The sequence below is a fragment of the Aethalodelphis obliquidens genome, unplaced genomic scaffold (assembly GCF_003676395.1).
Source record: "Aethalodelphis obliquidens isolate GAN/ISIS:26980383/991018 unplaced genomic scaffold, ASM367639v1 scaffold31, whole genome shotgun sequence".
Classification (NCBI taxonomy): Eukaryota; Metazoa; Chordata; class Mammalia; order Artiodactyla; family Delphinidae; genus Aethalodelphis; species Aethalodelphis obliquidens.
The window spans coordinates 15,758,435-15,781,165 of record NW_020837975.1 but is presented as its reverse complement, the minus strand read 5'-3'; the positions used below and the strand labels follow the sequence as shown (position 1 = coordinate 15,781,165).

Below are 22,731 nucleotides of genomic sequence, written 5' to 3'. Positions count from 1 at the left end.
TTCATGTAAGGTGAAGCACTGCCTAACATCACCAGTTGCTAAAACAATTCCCCTTTCTTCCTCTCTTTGTAATCCATTCCACACCCTCTGTGGCATGCCTTCTTTAAGCCTTCTTACTGAAAAACCCAGCCTAATGGTCACTGACATTTAATCAAATAACAGTTATGATACATTTACTCATGAGTAAAGGCTGATTTAAATTTGGGCACCGACATCTGAGGATGGGAATTTCATCATCAAATATCTTAATAGAAACCATTTTGTTAAATAACCATAATTATAGGTTTTACATTTATGATTCTAGGGGATTTTGCTGTTCTGCATTCTTTGAAGCCCAAGAGGCTGTCATAGCGTTCAGGCTGCTTGAAATACTGAATCTAAGTACATCCAGGGCTTCTTCAGGAGATAAGGCCCTACAGGATTTCATCTTTCCAAGGTTTTGAACCCACAATTATCTTAAAGATGATTTCTGGTTTTGTTTTTTTTTAAATTAGGTACAGTTTTTTAAGGTAAGAAGTGAAAATAGACATTAATTTTTTTAGTGTGTAGACATTTCTGCTTTTTCCTGTTAATAATTTAGGAATTTTCGTTTATTGCATTTGAAACAAAAGCAATTTGGATAGCTATGATTTCTCTTGTATTCTCATTATAGTCATATTTGGTCAAGTCTGTTTCTGGGTTTTTTTCAGTGATCACATCTTGGCATAGTCAGGAAATCCTTTTCTTTTTGTTTGGGGTTAACTCATGCTTGCAGCTACATCAGTCTCTGTGGCAGGTTTCTGTTGATGAACTTGCTCATTTCTGACTCATGAAAACAGCTCAGCCAGTTATGAGAAAAGAAACGTCAGCTTTAAAATGATTAAGAGCATTCTCTTCAGGGGAATAAACAATTTAATTTGGTTTTGTTTCTAACTCAGATGGTGTCCAGTTATAAAAGCATATTCTTCCTCTATAACATACTCCCTTGAGAATTTTTCCTACATTGGTGACTTTGTTTCTTCACTGGTGCATAATGTAATAGACTTCATTATTCCTCTTTTCATAATTTCGTCTTTGTTCTTTTTTAATTTTTAAAGCATGTGTGATTCAGATTTATCATTAAACATGGTTTTTTGTATCCCTGTTTATCTCACAGTTTGTTTACAGCAGTATTTTCCTTCAGTTGAAAACTCCTAAATGAAGAATTTAGCCATCTTACTAGAATACCTTCTTACCTAGAGTACTTAAGGTTTACTATATGAAGTGCCAGTTTTCTTTTTTGGCTGCGTTGGGTCTTCGTTGCTGTGCATGGGCTTTCTCTAGTTGTGGCGAGCGGGGGCTACTCTTCGTTGCGATGTGTGGGCTTCTCATTGCGGTGGCTTCTCTTGTTGCAGAGCACGGGCTCTAGGCGCGTGGGCTTCGGTAGTTGTGGCACGTGGGCTCAGTATTTGTGGCGCACGGGCTTAGTTGCTCTGCAGCATGTGGGATCTTACTGGACCAGGGCTCTAACACGTGTCCCCTGCATTGGCAGGCGGATTCTTAACCACTGTGCCACCAGGGAAGTCCTGAAGTGCCAAGTTTTTAATTGTGTTATAAACTAAGAGATTGAAACTATCAACATAAATTATAGGAAGCGGAGACTGTGAACTGGTTATCCTAATCCATCACTGAGCCAGTTATCTCTGCTACTTCTCAACTTTTCTGGCAGCAGTAGTGTAGCTTTGAGATAGGGAATAAGATTCTGATGAGAGGCGAGGGCAGGTCCTGGTGTATTGGTTCAGAAGGGTGGAAAGAAGCAGCGTTTGTTGTGGTCCCTGTTTTCGGAGCTCTCTTTCGTCCATGCTCCACAGATAAGCGTGTTGTTTTTGCAACAGACCATGATGTCAGAACCAAGGAGGGATTTGATAGAAATGACACATGATTCCATTTTTAAAAGGTCACTCTGACTGGCATGTGGGGATGAGTTGTTCCTTCAGTATCGTGGTCATCCCGTGAATCTCACAGGTGAAGTGGCCTCTGTTTTGAAACCAGATGTAGAGGCACAGTGCTTGTTCCTTGAAGGGCAGGCAGCATAGGATAGCACAGTGCTTTTCAAGTTCTGCTCTGCAATTTTTGGAGTTACATTGCGAAATATCTTGCAGAGGAGAAGGAAAATTGGAGGCTCTAAGACTCCTTCCCTCCCTTCTATCACCTCTGTTTTAACAGTTTCATTAATGAGGATTCACTGTAAAAAGAGCATAGACTTTGGAGTGAGACAGACCTGGTTTCCGAATGCACGTGCCTTACCTGCTTAGCAAACTTAGGTAAGTTACCTAACGTATCTGAGCCATAGATGCTTCATTTTAAAAACAGGGATTATATCTGCCCATTGAGATTATTGGAAGAATTGAAAGAGAAAATGAGAGGATGAAGTGTGGCACCCACACATAGTAGTGAGTCAACCAGTGTTAGTCCCCTTCGCCTTAGACTAGTGGTTCTTAACGGGGTGTGATTTTGCCCCAGTGGGACATTTGGCGATGTTTAGAGACATTTTCGGTTTTCACAGCCCACGAAGTGGTGGGCAAATGCTATTGGCATCTAGTGGGTAGAGGTCAGGGTTGCTGCTAAACATCCTACAGGGCATAGGGCAGACCCACAACAAAGAATTATTCAGCACAAAATGTCAATAGTGCCAAGATTGAGAAACCCTGCCTTAGAGGTATTAATTTTTATATATAAAACATATAGAAAAAAGTATTTATGGGTTTGTTCCACTAATATTTATGAAACACTACTATGTGTCAAGCTCTGTAGAGGCTGTGAGGATTTAGCACTGAATAAAATAGACATAGTCGTGCTGTCAGGGAACTTACATTCTAGTTGAGGAGAAATAGACAATAAACAAATAAGTATATAATGTTATTGTGGCAGATGGTAGTAAGAGCTATGAAGAAAAATGAAGCAAAGTCATGGATAGAGAGTGACCTGGGGGAGCTGCTATCTTACATTAAGTGGCCATAAACTGCTTCTCTGATAAGGTGACTTTTGAACAGAGACCTGATGGAAGTGAGGGAGCAAGCCAGACAGTGATGTGGGGTTAAGATATTCTGGACAGAGTATGATAAATGCAAAGGCCCTGGTGTGGGAATGTATTTGGCATTTTCAAGAAAGTTCAGGATAGGCCAGTGTGGCTAGAGTGGAGTGAGAAGGGGAGTGGTAGGAGGTGAGATCTGAGAGTAATAGGGAACCAGATGACGTTGGGATTTATAGGCCGTTCTGAGGATTTGGGCTTTTCTTCTATGTGTGATGAGAAGCTCTTGGAAGTTTTTGTTTGTTTGTTTGTTTGAATTTTTATTTTATATTGGAAGGAATAGATACGTGGAAGTTTTGATCATAAATAGCATGATCTGATTTTCATTTTTTAAAAGATCACTCTGGCCATTGCTTGGTGAATAGATGGCCAGGGGTGGGGATAGGAGAGGAGGAAGAGTGGAAGCAGGAAGACCCATTAGGAGATTATCGCAGTAATCCAGGGGAGAGATGATGATGATGATGGCTTGGACCAGAGGAGTGGCAGTGACAGTGGAAGGGCATGAAAAGTAGTCTATTCCAGATATATTTTTAAAGGTAGAGCTCATGGAAAACCATAATTCAAAAAGAGTCATGTACCACAGTGTTCATTGCAGCTCTATTTACAGTAGCCAGGACATGGAAGCAACCTAAGTGTCCATCGACAGGTGAATGGATAAAGAAGATGTGGCACATATACACAACGGAATATTACTCAGCCATAAAAAGAAACGAAATTGAGTTATTTGTAGTGAGGAGGGTGGGCCTAGAGTCTGTCATATAGAGTGAAGTAAGCCAGAAAGAGAAAAACAAATACTGTATGCTAACACATATATATGGAATTTAAAAAAAAATGGTTCGGATGAACCTAGGGATAGGACAGGAATAAAGACACAGATGTAGAGAATGGACTTGAGGACACAGGGACGGGGAAGGGTAAGCTGGGAGGACGAAGTGAGAGAGTGGCATGGACATATACACACTACCAAATGTAAAATAGATAGCTAGTGGGAAGCAGCTGCATCACACAGGGAGATCAGCTCGGTGCTTTGTGACCACCTAGAGGCGTGGGATAGGGAGGGTGGGAGGGAGATGCAAGAGGGAGGAGATGTGGGGATATATGTATATGTATAGCTGATTCACTTTGTTGTAAAGCAGAAACTAACACACCACTGTAAAGCAATTATACTCCAGTGAAGATGTTAAAAAATAATCATATAAATAAAAATAAAGGTAGAGCTCATGGAACTTGCTTAGAGGGAATTAATCAATGACGTGAACTAAGATAAAAAGTGTTATTTTCACATATAAAAAAAAAATCCTTGGTGAAAACACTCAGATGTATCACATAGTAGCAACAAAGGGAAGTTCCAAGGGGGACCCTCCCTTGTTCTGTGCAGAGTTCCATGGATCCTTGAAGAGGCTGGTGAGGGCCATGCTGCACTGACAGGCTCCCTGCTTCACAGGATTTTATTCTAAAGGTGCCAGACTTTCCCACTATATAAGTGAAGCCAGCCTGCGTTCAGTATGTGTGTTGGACTGCTTGAGAATTTGATTTTGACTAAATCAAAGTGGAAAGGTCTGCAGCTCTCACTCAAGGTTAAAGAGAAAGTATGAATTAAATTTTGTGCAATAGTTGCTTTATATACATATTTTCCAGTTGTAAAGTTTTACCCTAAATGACCAAAATATTTAACTGTATCCTTGTACATTTGCTAGACTCCAAAGTTATGTCGACTCATCTGGATATTACATAAACCTGTGAGAATTTTTAGGAATATTATTCAGAATACCTAAAGAGCCTACATACATTAACCTGATATGGTCCCTTTTGGATATACAGCCAAATAGAAACCACAAAAAAGGGTTATAGCACCCTCAGTCAGGAACATAAAAAAGAAGCCAGTCTTCTATCACTTTAAAGAACTAGTTTGGGCAGAAACACATAGCTTTTTATAGTATTTGCCAACTTAGTTATTACAGAGCATGTTTACAATTTCAGAAAAACATCAGTAAAAATTAGTACTAATACTATGTGAGGGTTTACAACTAAACATGGGATTAGGTTGTTTGGTACTAAGTTATTGGAAAAAAGTGATACTTTTCTTAGCACACATTTTATCCCAAGACAGGAAATATTTTATTGGGAACAATTCTCCCCACTACTAGCTTAATAAATTCAGATTAAAAATTTGAAGCAGGCATTACCCCAATTTGAAGTGTAGTATTTTGATTTTTAATAACAACTGTATTTTCCTTATATAACCAATCATGCTCATTCTTCATAGTTTAAAATATATAGAAAAGAAAAAAACTCCTGTGTTAACATTAATATATTTAGACCCAAAGAGTATAGACCCAAAAAAATCCAATATTTTGAAACAACTCTGTTATGAACTAATGTCACAAATATCCTTTTGTGTATTTCTCAATCACTGATGCTTTGTACTTGCTGAGAATTACTCACTTATTTTTAGCACAAAATTCCTTTTAAATCCCTTGAATGTTCTCCTAGAGTCTACAGCTATTTCCTTGGGAAACTTCATATAGCTATTACAATACATCCTTAATACCTTGGACACATAAAACTGGGGGATTCTAAAAATCCCTCTGGGGGAGCAAATCAACACCAACGGAAACCTTGATTTTTAGGCTAGGAAATATATTGTATTTTTATTCAGTTAGAAAATTCTGGATCAAACTTAAATGAGCTTTTGATTTCAAGATTACATCAGTCAGAATTCCGAGTTGGCTCCCTTAACATTGCAGTAACATTCTCCTTTCTCTCCCTCTTTCACTATATCTCACTGAGAACATATATCCAAGCCTCTGCTATCTCTCTGTGATTTTATGCCTCTTGAGTAACCACTTTGATTATTTTACTGCATATGGACATTTATTTAATGACCTTCTGTAAGTAAAACAAGATTTCTTTACTTTCAAAAATCTTTTCTTTCCTGATTGTAATTCAGTTAAGAAAAAAAATTTTAATTACTGCAATGTGTACCTGAAAAAGTAAAAGTTCCCTATAATGTTACCCCCGAGATTAATACTATTAAAAGCATAATGTATATACTTCCAGATGTTTGCATATGTGTATGTATGTCTCATGTGCACGCTTGTGTGTTTAAACGTAAATGGGATCAAGGTACATACATTCTGATTCTCAACTTGCTTTTTTCAGTTAATAATGCATTCTCGCAGCTATAATCTCTGAGGGGAGACAGAAGTAGGACACACAGAAAAGTGCAGGGGTATGATATTATCTAGAAGAACATGTATGATTCGGAAGAGAGGAATCAATGTGACCTGGAATCTTGAGGGAAAAGTTGCTAGAGGAGGTGGTACTTATGCTGAAAGGGAACAAGTTAAATTACCATGGGGATGGAAGTGGGGGTGTCCAGCACAATCATGAGGGAGGGGCAGGGGACAGCAAAATATGGCAGATGTGACAAAGAGTAACCTTTGTGCCAAGGTCTTTTCTCTTTGTTTTTACTTAAAGTAATTGTACCCAGATGGGTTGGGAGAGTTAAAATATTTGGAAGGAACCAGCAGAAACCTGTTGCAGTACTCCAGGCCCAAAATGGTGAGCACTGCAGTGGGGCATTAAAAGCAGGGGAAGCTACCACATGTTTTGAGGGAGACTCACCTAACTCTTCGGTAGGGGAATCTAGTAAATTACAAACTGACCCAGCAAGCCGAGCCGACACTCACCTGCGTACCGGGTTGCCTCTGCGATGATCCAGATAAACCCTAAAACCTTTTTGGACCTCAGCTTCCTTATCTACAGTGAGTCGGAGGTGTATGAGGGTTCCAGGGTGCTTCAGCATTCCGTCGCGTTTACTCATCTGTGAATATCCTTCTGCTGTGGACCACAGCATACATGAACATACATAAACATTCCACAGTTCACATGTTGTCACATTGCTGGATGCTGCTGCAGCCACTCTGTATGAAGTTTTCAAGTTCAGCAACCATTTCCTGCCTCACGTGAGGTATTTGGTAGATTACCATTGACATTTGGCCTTTTCCATGCAGAAAAGACTTTGCATTTCAATTGTAAGGCTTCTAGGTGTAATCAAAATAAGATTTTTTTTAAAATTCAAGGTGGAAGTGAAAGCAGATGAAAACTTTCATCTTGATTTCAAAGTTATGTTCTGTGATTCTGTGTTGCTGAAGAAAGTCATGTGTCTTGAGAAGCTGCCAAGAGATACGCCAGCGCATAGTTTCTATAACCTCTACGTATGCTTCAGTGAAAGCATGCAGAGAATTTAAATGAAACTGCATGCTGCAGAAGTAATCCAGCCTCATACCTCAAACTGATATAGGCAGGGCAAATGGTGATTGTCACTGCTGTCCTTGAAAGTATTTTTCAAAGACACAGCAATTTCACATCCACTGACATAAAAACTTATCACTAAAAATTTAAATTAACAATTATATACTGACAGACTGTTGTGCTCAGGTATTGAACAAATTATACTACATACTGCATTTGTAGGGATGTTTGCTCCCCTGGTTTCATTTAGGTAAGACCCAGAAAGTAAGTTTATCTGACACTGAATTGTGCCTTCTGTTTTGCAATAACCAGAAAGACCTGTAACCTTGATAATGAGATGAATGACTATAGCATAACTATTCTCTATTACCTTTTTTTTGAAGTTATTTCAATTAAATTTTGAAATATTGTTGGGTATTTGGAAAATTTTAGGAATAATTCTTTCAAAGGTAATGCATCCATGTATGCCACTCCATGGTAATACTTTGCTATGTTGTAGTATTAGGAAGGTTCAATTTCAGAGACGCCTCTGAGTTATTAGCATATTTTTAGGAGCGTTCAGAAGCACTGCTGATACCTAAAGAAAGCCACGAGTGGGTAGAAGCACCAGATTAAGCAGAAGACGAACTGGACTTGCAGATGCAAAAGCATGAGTAATCCAGAGATGACCTGACATTTATGTGGCAGTCTGAGATCATCCTCATGTGAGGATGTTCAGGAAGAATAAAAGCTGTGATTAACCTGATATGATTATTTAGTGATACACCTCAGAATAGGTCATTCAGTACACCTCAGAATAGGTCATTCAAGAGCAACCCAAGTTTTACTTCTCACTTTGCCTCTTTATTAACTATATACTTTAATTTTTTTTTTCTTTTTTTTACTTCTCTACATCTGAGTGTGCTCAAGCTCAACTTCTAAAATGGAGCTATGAAAAAAACTGTTTATCTTAAAGGTTATTGTGCTGCTCTATGTAAAGAGTAGACATTGTTATTCTGGTCATGCTATTTTATTAGGCTTATGATTTTTTTCCCGCTTGAATCTTTTTCCAGAGATTTCTTAAAGTTCCAGGAATAGAAAAGGATGGCCACTGTGTACTTTAGTGTGAATTACAGAGGGTGATCTGAAGAGAGGCAGAAGGGAGGTGGATTTAGGACAACACAGAAAATAAGAGCCAGCCTCAGTTCATTGTTGGCCAGTGTCTTGTTTTTTATGGGTCTTTGGCTTAAAAAACTGTCTACCCTCTCTGGAATTTGTACAGTTTGATTACAAATATTACAGTTCCTGTTTTGAGATCAGCCATCAAGGATTTATATGCATTTCTTCTGCCTCAGTCTACCCATCCATCTACCCCAGTCATCAGCCGGCCAGCAGATGTTTACCGAGGCCCAGGTAAATCCAAGCTAAGAAATCTCAGCCAGCACTGAGATTATAGAAGCAAAATATAGTTACCATCTTTGAAGAATACATAGTCCATGAAGATTAGGTATTTTCTGACTTTCCCGGTATTTAAGGTGATAGTGTAAGATCAGGAGAGAATGTAATCAGATGCTGAATGATTTGGATGCTTTTATGAGACCAAATTTGTCCCATTTTTTTGGTTATTTGAAACAAGTCCTGGGGAAGAGAGAGGAGTAAACAAAAATTAGCATGAGGAGCGGATCTGAACCATCCTCCTCATCATCAAGTCCCAGTTAGTGTCTCTGATTGCCTGTTGAGCGCACTTGACCGTGCTGTGAATAGCATGCATGGCCGGTGACATGCAGTGTATATTCTGAGGACATTAGTAGGAGTGCTTCCCAACCTCTTTTATGTCATGGCACGCATAGAAAATGATAACATTTACCAGCCTGGGGTTTCTGCTGCCTCAGCCTCGTGAGGCATCCAGAAGGTTGAGGGGAAACAGCATCCCACCTGTGACGTGTTTGCAGCACCCCCATGTACTGTCAGGTACATTACAGTTTGTACACTCTGTACCAGGCTATCCCCAGATCTGCCTTCTTTGCTGATCCAGGGCCTCACTAATTTCATTTTCTCGTGAACAGTTTGGGCATGTTAATTACAGCGGCTCCATAATACCTTTTAGTAAGATAATGCAGAGTTTAGAGGACCCAAGGAAAAATATTGGAGTAAACAATTACTGTATGTTCGAGACAGCACTTTATAATGAAAATGGGCTTCCTCAAGGAATTGAGAGTCCTGGGCTTCAGTTCTAACTTGGTCACCTTCCACAGATCATTTCCCTCCGAACCTTAATTTCCTTATCTTTAGAAGAGAGAGATTGAACAAGATGAACGTTATGCTGCTCTCTAGCCGTGATTTTGTGCTGCCTATAAATCTTTGCTGTTGAGTCAACTGCTTCACATTGTGTGTTTGCTGTACGCTAGGCGCTTGGTGAATAATTTCTACGCATACCCTAGTAGCTTCACGGGGCTCCCGAGATCAAAGGTTACTGCGTAGAGGCTAGAGGACTTAAAATACATCAACTTACCATAACGATGGATACGTGTCATATATTTGTCCAAACTCATAGAGTGTACAACACCAAGGGTGAACCACAATGTAACCTGTGGATTTGGGGTGATAACGATGTGGCAGTGTAGGTTCATCAGTTGTAACAAGCGCACCACTCTGCTGGGGGTGTTGATAATGGGGGGGCTGTGCGTGTGGGGGAGCATAGGGTATTTGGGCGCTGTCTGTACCTCCTTCTTAATTTTACTGTGAACCTAAAACTACTCTAAAAAATAAATCTTTAAATATGAAAAAATAAATAAATAAAATAAAATACATCAACCATCTAAGCTATCTAAGAATGTATACAGAAGCCAAATCTTGAATGTCCATTTTTTGGAGGAAAGTTAGTATCAAGAATCTCCTTAGGAACCTTCTTTTTCCGTAGTCTTCTGGTTCCTTTCTGTCTAGCATGTGTTTGGTGCATGAGGCTGCCTAGCTGGAGAGTAGCAGAGAAGACCTGGAGGAACGCATGGATAATGAAGGATTTGGCTGCACTATAGCCATTTGCCTGCATCATAGACCAAGATGGTAGCATTCGTTTATTCCACAAATGTTTTCTTGCTCATTTACTATGTGTCAGATATTTTTTAGGAGCTAGAAATTCAAACCTGAGAGATTCCTGCTATAGTCAGACACAGACAGTCAGATGCACATACAGACATGCATACGTAATATGTACATACATTAAAGATATCAGTCTCAGAGGTTTTTTGTTTTAATAAACACACTAGTAACTGATTTGTCATGTTCAAAACACATAAATTATCCCTTCCTTACTTCCTGTTTTCCATTAGCAAACATTTATTGAGTCAAGTATCAGATACATTAAAAAGGACAAAACTAAATCATGCATTCATACATCAAAAAATACTTCTGAGTACATAAAAATTTATCCAGTAGTATACCCTTAAGGAAACATGATGTTTCAGATACACACACAACAGGATGCATGTACACATACAGCACATACATATACCTGCACGTGTGTGGGAGTAATATTTACTTGTACGTGTTCGAAAAGGATACTTGAACCTAGAGAATAAATAAACAAGAGAAGTCTGGGTTTGTGTCAACACATATATGTGTTTGTGAATATGTGTGGAGGAGGTTAGGAGGGAAAAGGTGGAGGGGAGAGAAGGAAGGGAAAAAATAATCAGTGGTCTTAGAATGAACCACAGTAGTTAGTAAATTTTGCCTTAATTCCCACCCCCCATCTATCTTTTCTCTATGGAACTGCAGCTAGTGTGCCATTATTCATTCAACTGATAGATCATTGGAATTAAATTGTCTACTCACCCAAATCAAACAAGATGAAAAAGAATAATTTCAGTTTTAAAAAAATACAAAAAGATCCGTAGACGTTAGAAGTGGTACTTATGTGTTCCACCAACTGTGATAAAGAAAACTTGCTGAAAGTCCTTCCAAAGCAGAAAAAAAATTTAAATCTCAGGGAATTTTTTTTCCTTTACTGGCCAGAAACTCATTCCAAGAAGTACCAGCCTGTCTCATTTCAAAATGCTTCCCTTGCCAAGGAAGCGGAAGCGGTCATATTCTTTCCCACCAAACTATGGGTGAATTATAATTATCCTACCTCTTGTGGGACAATGAAGCAGCAAACATCTGCTATACTGAATCCAAAAACCCACGAATGAAACTATACCAAACTGTGAATCATACCTGGACTCAGATGAAAGGATTTGTTGTGTTTACCTTTTCCTTTATTTTCTTTGCAATTTAAAATATGGATTTGTTAGCTCTGGCTCTGTGTTCTAACTGAGGGGAAATCTATGGATTCCATTCGTTGACTCGTATTTTAACATTGAAAAATCCCAGCTTTAAGGCAGATAGGCGATAAGAGTTCACAACACATTTTCTGTTTGATTTGTCACTCACAGTTTTCTTTTTCTTCAAGAGTGTGGTACAGTTAAAGAAAATTTAGAAGTGCACAGTCTTAAGAAGTGAGGTCCTTTAGTTTTTTCTTCCACTGTAATAAAAATAACAGAGGACTGGAAAATGGTTTTAAAACTTTATTTCCAAGAGAAACAAGCTTCAAAACTACTGTTATCACAATTTTATGTATCATGGTATTTATGGTGGTACTAAACTCTTCACCTAGAGTAAGAAAAGGAAATGGAACTTCAGTTCTGGGTTTTAGCTGTGAGAACATAAAAGTCTACTTGCTTTAAAAATTGTGTGTCTTTGTATTTTTATCTATTAGAGAGCAGAAAGACAAACTCGAATTATGGATTCAGCTCAATATGCAGAATTCTGTGAAAGTCGACAGTTAAGTTTCTGTAAGTAAGCATTTAACTTTGCTTCATTACACTTTTGAGATTATGTGTTACAGATACACTAAAGTACAGCAACATCTGTGTTCCTTAGAAATTGGCGAGTTTAATACGTATATGCATAGTTATAACTATTATGGAAACAGCCTCTGCATTGTAGGGGAGCCTATAAAAGGTTTTACCCCACTCTGCTGTTTTGCAGTTAATAGTGTTAAGAGGTTTTTAAGGGTGCTGGTAATACACAGAGAGCCATGTTAATTATTCACGTTACTTTTAGTCAGAAAAATTCCAATTTTTGTAATATTCCCATTTAAATTTCTCTTTTGGTTTCTTAGTCATTTTTACACTAGCATTGCTGATTGTACTTGACCCATAATGGACTGTAGTAGTACAGTCATGACATTTAAAAGCCCCTAATAGTAATAAATACCAAACTTTCCCTTCATGTGTACATTCTCATATTACCACAATAGAACATATCAACATAAACAGTCTCTTCCATCTTTGTCTGTAAGCTCCTGCTGTGGCGTGCATTCCACGTTAGCAAATTCATTAGTCCACGCTCTTGTACCTATGGCAAAATGAGTGCTGTCCCACCCCTGCACACAGCTTACTAAGAATAAAGGCTCTTGATAAATAGTGGGCTAGATTGTGTACAAAACATCCTTACAGCAACAGTTCAGTGATGACTAAGACTCTCGGGGTGATGGTCAAAGCGTAAGTGTGATGAAAAGTCCAGTTAAAAATATGACAAACTAGCACATGACCCTAATCTGGGGGATCATGGACACAATGGTGTCTTTAAACGAAAAGCTATTATGTGGTCACAATAACAATGTATTTGATTTGGAAAAAGAAAATGAGAGCTTCATTTATAGATCATAAAGTGCAAATAAATGACACATTTCAAGTACTGCCTCATGTAAATGTCAGTAAAATATAGGAAAACATGTTTGGGAAGATTTTTTTTCCTAACTAAATATACTTTGCAGCCTGACTAACAATTTGGCATCATACATCTGTGAAGCATTAAGTAAATGACACTTCAGATCATGGCAATTTCAGCAAATGAGAGGTTTTTGTATTGTAAATTTTAGGTTTAAAAATGGCATTCAAGTCTTTTACAAGCATAAATCTCCATTTTATAAAGTAACATTTGGTGCTATTGAACTATTTTTTTAAATCATATTTTAAATTTAATTTATTTAAAGGAACAGAAGTGCTATTTCACACTAAAACATGTAGTCATTGACGCGTCCTAATACATCTTTTGTTTAAAAATCTGATTTTTATAACAATTTTTTGATTCATAACTTAGTAGATTAAAAATTAATACATTCCATTTCTGTATAAAATAATTGTAGTATAAAGAGTATCTTATGCTTAGTTTTTTTTTTCTTTAAAGAAGAGGAATTTGTGCATTTAAGAATATTTCTTTATATGGTACCCATAAGTGCTTCATCATGAAACCTTCGTGGAAGAATCTGTTTTATTATATGCCACAATACTGTCGTTGGGAATGCTCAGTCCAAGGGGGTCAGCAATTCCAGAACCAGACTCTTTGCATTCCTTACCTGATAGATTACCAAGATATAGGAATTGTGATCCAGCCATTTGTGTCTTTTTAAATATCTGATCATAGCACTCACTAGTTGAGACTACTGGTGCACTTTAAAATAACATGTCTATAACTTTATAGGCTGAGGGTAAGCTGTAAAACCAGGACACTGATCATGTTCACCAGTGTTTTGTTTTTACATTTACGTAAGTCAGATAGTCATTTCCCTTAAAGTCTTTTAAAATCTGATATTAATTCACAAAGCTTTAATTTAGTTATAATTTGATAAACCTGTTTCCAGTCCTTTCAACCTGTTGTTTTATGTGTGGATTTTGTAAACAAATACCTAAATTTTCTTTTTAGTTAATCTGAGAGTCTCTTTGTATTTTAATTGATGAGTTTAATTTATATATATTTAATTACTTATACATTTGGGTTTATGTATGCTGTCTTATTTTGTTTTCAATTTACTGTGATTTTTTATTTGGTTTTCCTCATTTTCTTTGGATTGATTGGGTTTTCTTCATTCCATTTTTCATCAACCAGTTTGTATATTATATATTCTGTTGCTGTTATTTTGGTTGCTATCCTTAATTTTTCTAAAGTACACCCTGACTTAAAATTTTTTAAGTTGGTAACTACAGACATACCTCGTTTGATTGCTCTTTGCTTTATTGGGCTTCACAGATAGTGTGTTTTTTTAGGAATTGAAGGTTTGTGGCAGCCCTGCATCAAGCAAGTCTATTGGTGCCATTTTTCAAACAGGATTATTTTTAATTAAGCTATTTTTTTAGACATAATGTCATTTTACACTTAGTAGACTACAGTATAGTGTATATATAGCTTTTATATGCACTGGAAAACCAAAAAATATGTGTAACTCACTTTGTTGCAATATTTGATTTATTGTGGTGGTCTGGAACCAAACCCACAGTATCTCTGAGGTATGCCTGTATCTAAACTTCCCTTCTCAGCCTAATTTTGTTTTTCCCAAGCCTCCGTAAGTGCTTAAAGCACTCATTTTTGTCTTAAAAATGGCTTTATTTTGCCCTCATACTTAAATGACGGTTTAGTTAAGTAGGAAATTGTAGACTAACAGTTATTGGTTAAAACATGATTCCATTGTCTTTTAGCCTCTGTCGTTGGTTAGAAATCTGATGTCTACTTGTTTTATGTTTTCCCTGTGGGAGAAAGAAAGAGAATGAAGATATACCCTCAGGTATATGGGGAAATGAACAGGCTGGCAATCAGTAGCCGATCAATAAATATGTATAAAAGAAAAGAAAGAAGGAACCCCTACTATAGAAGTTTCCAGGGAAAACCATGCCCTCTGAGGAAGGTTATTTTCAATTTATTCAAAGAACAGTGATTGTGAAGAGAGGGAAGTTGCAGAAGGTTTTCTTCGAAGTGGAATGAGCATTACAGAGGGCTTTGCGGGAAGGATCAGGAATGGAAAGGCTGGCGAGAAGGGATGTGGTAGAAATAATTAAATAGTGTGCAGGGGTGAGAGGATGGAATATTGAGAGGAACCTGAATTTTTCCATTGATCACTGATGAGAAAGATAAAGTGTATGAGAATTGACAACCTTAAATTTCCATATGAAATTATTAAGTAAAGTAGTTTTATTTCCAGCATAGGCTGAAAACTCAGGTTGTGTCAGAAAGAGGATAATCCCAGGAATTTTTGACCTTTGGTCAGGATTCTATTTAGACTGTTGATCAATTTCCAGGATTACCCTTTCTCCTGATATATTGAGAAGAGGGGTGAAGGAAAAGGAACTCATTCAGTTTCATGCCCCCTTACTTCTGGTGAAGACAAACTATCATAACTAAGAGTATCTGTGCCTCTTTTTTTTGGAACCAGCGTCACCCTGGCAAGGTCCATCTTTGAAACAGTCCTCCACGTGACAGGGAGGGAATTAGCTCAGAGAACCCTCACCTGGAAGATTGCTGGCATAGTAGTAACCCAAGTGGTCTTATGCATCTTTTTTGATGTATGGAAAAGTTTGGACCCTACCCTTTTATTAAAGGAATATCTTTCATTTATTCATTCATTTCTTCCTTCTAGGAATATTTATGGTGAGTGTGCTAATGTCAGGCACTATTCTGGGTGCTGGGATACCATGGTGGACCCATGGTCCTCACCTCTGCATTCTCAGTACGTAAGATCTAGTGAGAAAGCTGACGATTCTGTTGCTTAGGTAGGCAGATCTGACAGAATACCAAGAACTCTTCTTTCCCTTACTTTTAAAATAAAGTGTTTAGAGCACAGTCACAAAATACCTGTTTCCATGTTGCTGTCTGCAAAGGGAGAAGTGATCAGAAGTTTTACTGATCTTGCCAAATTGCTGCCTGTTGACTTGAACTTCAGAAGTATCCCACAGATGTTAACCAAGTGTTTGTGAGCTATTGCAGCTTACTAGTTAGATGGAATGTTGCACGTCAGAGAGCATTGGGAAGATTGGTTACTTTAGGGAGATAGCTTTAAGCGGGATTATCATAATTGGATATGTGCTTCGATAGCAGGACTTAATGTCTCCTGTGATTTATTTCACAGAAAACTCTTCTGTATGTGGAATCCATGAAGACTTTATCTATAAGGATCAAAACATCATGCTTGGAGTTACTGTTAAGTGTTTTATAGACCTGTGGGACCAGATTAATCAAAAGAATAATCATTGGATTTTTAAAAAGATGATTATGTTATAGATATGATAAAATCTTCACCATCAATCTTTTCCCTCTGGGTCACTAGTTAAATTAGTAATATCTAATGAAGGACCTATGTCAAGTTAGATTCTGCTTAGCACTGTGGTGGTTTAGAGATATTTACCAGAAGGTTCCATATGTGCTTGGTACTGTTAGGTATGCAGAGAGACGTGACGCATGGTGTTGGTCCACAAAAAACTTGTAATTTGGCTTGAGAAATTATAAGCAGACTCAAAAGGATCTCTGATGATATAAGTGTTCAGTAAATGACTAGAGTTGAGGATGTATACCTTTGGCTTGTATGGGCAGGATTCATATGAATGAAACAGAGTGATAGAGAATCCCATGCAGGGGTGAACACAGAGGATTATACTCAAGGCCAGTGACATTTTAATAGGGAATAATATAAAGGCAGGTTGGAATCAGTCTGGGTGGTTGTGAGAGTCAGGCTGAAGAATTTGGACATCTTTGCAATCAGGAAAATGTAACCAGGGATTTAGATCAGGCCAGATATCAGTTTATTCTATTTAAGTCTAAATTCACAACTTTGAGCCTATTCAAGTAATAGACACATTTTGAAAGGTATTAAAAATACAATTTCTATATGTTCCTTTTTTATCACAGGTCCTTTCTTGCAGGATTTTCTTTCCACAAGAATAAATTAAAGTTACATCAAGCAAGTAATTCTCTGACTACTGTTATAACATAAGCTATGGCCAATGATAACTTATTCTGACACATTGTAAGAAGTGCTAAACATTAAGTGATTTCGTATACAGTGTTATGTAGCAGAGATACTAAAGACGCAAATGTATAAGGGATTTTGGGGGGGCTAGAATATAAGTTCAAAAACGTTGCATATTATATGCATTGTTTTTCATATGCAATTTTCAATAGAAATGTTTTTCACTCTGTGATAATAATATGCAGTGTTAAAACACTTCCAAAGCTAAATTTTCTGTACTTTTTTTTTTAATGGCTAGCCAAAAAAGCCTCCAAATTTCGAGACTGGTTGGACTGCAGCAGTTTGGAGATAAAGCCCAATGTTGTCGCTGTGGAAATTTTAGCATATTTAGCGTACGAAACTGTGGCACAGGTAAGAATTCTAATCTGTCGTATCAGGCCATATATAGCTCCTTTCTCCCTATCCCTGTCCATCATCAGTTCTTCTTCCACCTGCTGCTCTACCAGGAATGAGAACAGCCATGAGTTCTCTCCTATGATAATCTCATCATTTTCTAAAATTTAGTTCAGTTATGTTTCTTTGCATCCTCAGCCCCGGTGGGTGTTAGGCTAAAAGTGACTGTTTCTTGCAACTTTAGCCAAACCAGAAATGGAATACTTGCATACTTTTCCTCAACACTGAATTCTAAGTACACATCTCTCTTGTTTAGAGATTATTTTTGAGCTTTGAAAAGCAGCTCTCTAGAAATGTACAGTCTACTGAGTGCTTACCAAAATCTGAGTCTGGAATCACTGCCCTCTAGTTTCTCAGAGCATGGTCCTTAGACTACAAGCATCAGCATCTCCTTGGTTCTTGTTTAAAATGTAAATTTCTCAGCTACACCCCAGAGCAGACCTACTGAATTAGAATCTTGGAGCTTGGAACCCAGAAATATGTATTTTAAAATGTTTCCCAGGTTTTCCCTGGTGGTCCAGTGGTTAAGAATCTGCCTTCCAGTGCAGGGGACACAGGTTCGATCCCTGGTTGGGGAACTAAGATCCCACATGCCACGGGGCAACTAAGCACCTGTGCCACAACTACAGAGCCCATGTACTCTGGAGCCCACACACCACAACTAGAGAGCCCTGGCACCACAACTAGAGAGAAGCCCCCGCCGCAGTGAAAGATCCCACGGGCTGCAACTAAGACCTGACTAAGCCAAAAATAAATAAATTAATTAATTAAAAAAATTAAATAAAATGTTTCCCTAGTGATTACAAACTTTGAGAACCACTCCACTAGGAGGTCAGAATATATCATTTATGTTCATGGGTAGGTCCATTTGCCAGCCAATGAAAGCATATGTTCATGTCCACAATACAGATTTTTAGGCAGACAGTATTATCAATAACGTTTGGGATATATTGCTTTTAGCTTTACCATTTCAGTGACACTGATGATTATTTCCATTTGTGTGACTTTAGTTTCATTGCTCTGATCTTCTAGTTAGTGGATCTGGCTCTTCTTGTGAGGCAGGACATGGTAACCAAGGCAGGAGACCCCTTCAGCCATGCCATTTCTGCCACCTTCATTCAGTATCACAGCTCTGCTGAGGTAAGTATTAAAAAAATCTGTCTTTGACCCATCTGTGGATTTTTTTCTCACGTCTGGTATTTACATGTAGTTCTAAGAAAAAGATTGTGTAGGAATATATAGCCTTCAGTCAAAGAATCTTAATACATTCAGCATTCAAACAAATACGTACTATGTACCAGGCCCTAACAATCTGGCCCTAAAACACCTGGTTTAGGTAATTGAATAACATTGAGAAAAGTTATTTCTTTTTGCTTCAAAGATGAGAGAATCATTATTATTCGTGTAATAATAATTCCTGGCATTTATTGATAGTTTTACTTTCCAGTTATTGATTTATCTCTAAACAGGATTTAAAGAAGCATGGCTCCGTTTATCCTTTGTGTTTCAATTGGCCCTATCATATGATAATCACATCCTTTCTGATGCCATTTATGTTGCTGGGATCCCCACCTGTGGGGACTATAAATTCATCTTGCCAACTTTAAGACTTTGTGTAATAACTGTGTATCATTTTGGGCATAAAAAATATTCTCTTTAAGCAGCATGTGCCTAAAAACCAGAAATGTAATATCTATTTAATGAATTTGCCAATAATTTGACTTTTTTTTACTAACATAAACATCAGCTTCATATAATTCAACCTAATAACCATAGAGAAGGAAGCAAGGAGGTTAGGTTAACATCTGCATGTATAATTGTGAAGTGAACTTTGGATCAAGTTGGGTGAAACATATAACCTGAAAATGGCTAAGCCATTCAAAGAATCTGAAGAAAACTGTAAATCCTTTCTCCGTAAAGACATTTGCAAATTTTGTACACAGTTTCAGGGTGTTGAGAGACCTTCTGAAACCATTCTGCAGATATAAGGGATCTGTGAACCCAGTAAACTCCAAATTTAGGTATATCTCTGCTCTAGGATACATATAAAATATATAAAGATATATGCCTATATCTTATTACATGCCAAAAGTTTGACATCTTTTTATGCCCCTTGTAGAACCAGATTGGCTTAGAACTAAAGTAAGAATTAAAATGTTTATGCTCATTAAAAATCCATTTTTGTCTTGGAAAAGGTCATACATTATTATCAGCGAATATACTTTAAAAGTCCCTAAAGCTTACCCAGTTGATTAAACACTATTTGTTTTCTTTATGTTACAAACCCAAATTATGATGTCAAAGAACACCCTTTAAACTGTCTTTGATACATGTTCACTTTATGAATATGTGTATAAGTATGCTTTTCATTAACATCAGACAAATTCGTTGTAACATTTCTAATTGAAGAAATTTACAGTGAACATAACAAGCCTAGTTTTCCCTTAACGTTCAAGGGATTGCTTACGGGGCTAGGAAAACTCTTTATGTCCCTCCCACTTTCTCGGTTCTCCAGGGTGGCCAAGCTGCCCTGGGCAACTGCTCAGCAACCACAGCTGCTATTCCCAGCTACCCGGCCGTTAAGAAAGATGGCTTATGTGTGCTGAATTTCCTGGGCTCTCTGGGAGGTGGGAGCATGAGTGTCCAGAAGTATCCTGGCTAAATATGTTAGTACAAGCCTCAAGCTTTTCCCTGACTTGCCAGACACCCCTCCTTCAACGTGACTGGTGGTCAGAATGAACATTCGGAGAGACTGGAAGTCTTTCTGCCCTTTATTACCTGACACGACACAAAAAGAATGGCCACTCTAGAGAAGGAATCATACACATCAACATTGCAAATCAGCCACCACTATCAAAGGCCTGCTTTAAGGACTTTACCAAATTAGGTACAAATGGGGGCTCTGAGACTAATATGATCTGTATTTAGGGAGATAGAACATTCTGTAAAACAACCAAGGAAGTAAATTAACGAGCAAACAAACAAACAATTCAAGATTGTATGTACTAATTTCCAAATGAGTGGCATAGACAGAAATTTCAGAGATTAAAAACAACTCCCTAATTATCATGAAAGAAGACTTCAGAGAGGAAGTTGGGTGTTGAAGGAAAAATAAGACGTTTATGAGATGGTAAAAGTGGGGAAAGTACTCTAGGCCTCAGAGGCAGCATAAGTGTAATTGTACTGGGGGGAAGAAACTGTGACTAAAATATTCAAGCCAAGAATTCATTGAGAAGGGGTAGTGGGGAGTTAGATTAGAAAATAAAGGCCTTAGACGCTTAGAGTTATTAAGGAAGAATTGAAAGTTTCTTGGCTAAAGGTTGATGAGTTCAAAAGGGTATTTTAAGAAGATCCAGATGGAGGTGCTATGTACAGTAGCTTGGAATTGGAAACTCAAGGCATGGAGTTCACACAGTGTATTCTATTTTAATAATTAGCGTTCTTGAATACTAACTATATAAGGAACTGAGCTAGTTAAGCTTGGGTTTCTCAGATTATCAAGGTTAATTTGAGTTAATTTTCTAGATTTTGTTTTCTAATATATGATTCATATACTGGAAGCAATGATCTCTAGGAGTTACCTTGTTTTTTCTAAGAACAACTCATGCCACATTAGGTTTATTCCTTCTTGTTTGATGTTTCTAGGCAAGAAGATCAAAGAAATACTATTGAAAACAATATCTGAATTTCAGCAAAACATTTTACCAAGCCTAACATAATTTTTAAAATACATTACAGAGAATTGTAGGCCAGTAGATAGTAAGAGGATAATGTAGAATTAACAATACCATACATGAAAAAGACTTAGAAACTTTTATTTGCCTATACACTTCTTAGGAGCCAATATTGTGATGTTACTGAAAAGAAAATGTTTTTTATTTTGTTTCAATGTTTAGGCACCATCCTGTAGGATGGATATTGACAAAGTGAAGGATCTCTAAAGGAGAGTAATGGGCGGGAGGAGGAACCTGAAAGCATGTCTCATAATAAGTGGTGAAAGGAACTTGAGGTGTTTGACCTATAGAAGAGAAGAGGCTGTGAAATAAACAGTCTTCAGTATTTGAAGTGCTTCCACATGGAAGAGAGAACAGACTTGCAGTCATAACCAAAGAAAGCAGATAGATAGGAGGCATATTCTGAATGAAGGAAGGAACTAGGTGTTGGAGGAGCTAGAGATCTATCTACAGTGACCCTAAAGCACTGAGTTTGAGTTACTAGGCGAAGGCTGGTCACCATGTTACAAAGAATGTCTAGAAGGCATCCTGTTTGGGGAGAAAGTTTAGAACTTCCTTTTGAGTAAGTTTGAAACACTGACAAAACTTCTCAGTAAAAATATCTCTGTTTGACAAAATCAGCAGAAATTTTGGAAGCTGTATCTGAGGAATCCTGATTTTTATCTAAATGATCAGACAGGTTAAAAATTAATATATTTAGACCCTTAGGGGTAAGATGGTGGCATCATTTCTGTGGACTGGATAATAATAAACTGTGTTTTTATAACTTTCAAATATTACTGAATTCATGAGATGTTAAACAAACTCAAATGTTAGTAGAAGTTCTGGTTGCTTGATTTCAAAGCCACATCTCTTTGGACAGGGGTCTTGCCTAAGGTCCTACCCAGACTCTCCTGAGAACACACCTCCTCCTACACCGAGCACTCCATCATCTGGATCACAGCTCTCAGGGAGAACCACATCAGGATCCCTAGGGAATGGGAGTGCTGGACAAGACTCAGCTAAAACCAAACAAAGGAAGAGAAAAAAGGTCAGTGATATTTTTTCTTTTTCTTTTTTTTTTTCCTTTCTTTTTTGGTGCAGAATGGAGAGGTCTTGTTGAGTATGGAAAATGTGTTCTATTTTTCTCATAAATCTAATTTTTAGAAGCAGCCAGTTTACAGCAAGATAATTGAGTTTTTCTAATATAAAAATTTTCAAACACAAAATAGTTAAAAGAATTGTAGAGCGAATACCATATATCTGCCATCTAGATTCTACAATTAACATTTTTTAAGGTATTTTTTTTTGAGTAGTGGTATCTCAATGTGTTTTTTTTGTTTTGTTTTGTTTGTTTTTTTATTTACTTTTGGCTGTGTTGGGTCTTCGCTGCTGCACTCGGGCTTCCTCTAGTTGCGGCGAGTGGGGGGCTACTCTTCGTTGCAGTGCGCGGGCTTCTCATTGCGGTGTCTTCTCTTATTGCGGAGCACGGGCTCTAGGTGCAC

General features: G+C 37.6%; 1 protein-coding gene across 5 annotated transcripts in view; it reads left to right on the top strand.

The window, feature by feature from the left end:
- SUPT3H (SPT3 homolog, SAGA and STAGA complex component) overlaps positions 1-22,731 on the top strand; it is a 446,906-nt gene that overhangs the window by 310,380 nt on the left and 113,795 nt on the right. For all 5 annotated transcript variants that reach the window (XM_027127428.1, XM_027127425.1, XM_027127426.1 and 2 more), the window contains 4 exons: positions 12,039-12,114; positions 17,359-17,471; positions 18,546-18,653; positions 22,110-22,277. In XM_027127428.1, the coding sequence (XP_026983229.1) occupies positions 12,039-12,114; positions 17,359-17,471; positions 18,546-18,653; positions 22,110-22,277 (465 nt within the window). The remainder of the gene's footprint in view (positions 1-12,038; positions 12,115-17,358; positions 17,472-18,545; positions 18,654-22,109; positions 22,278-22,731) is intronic.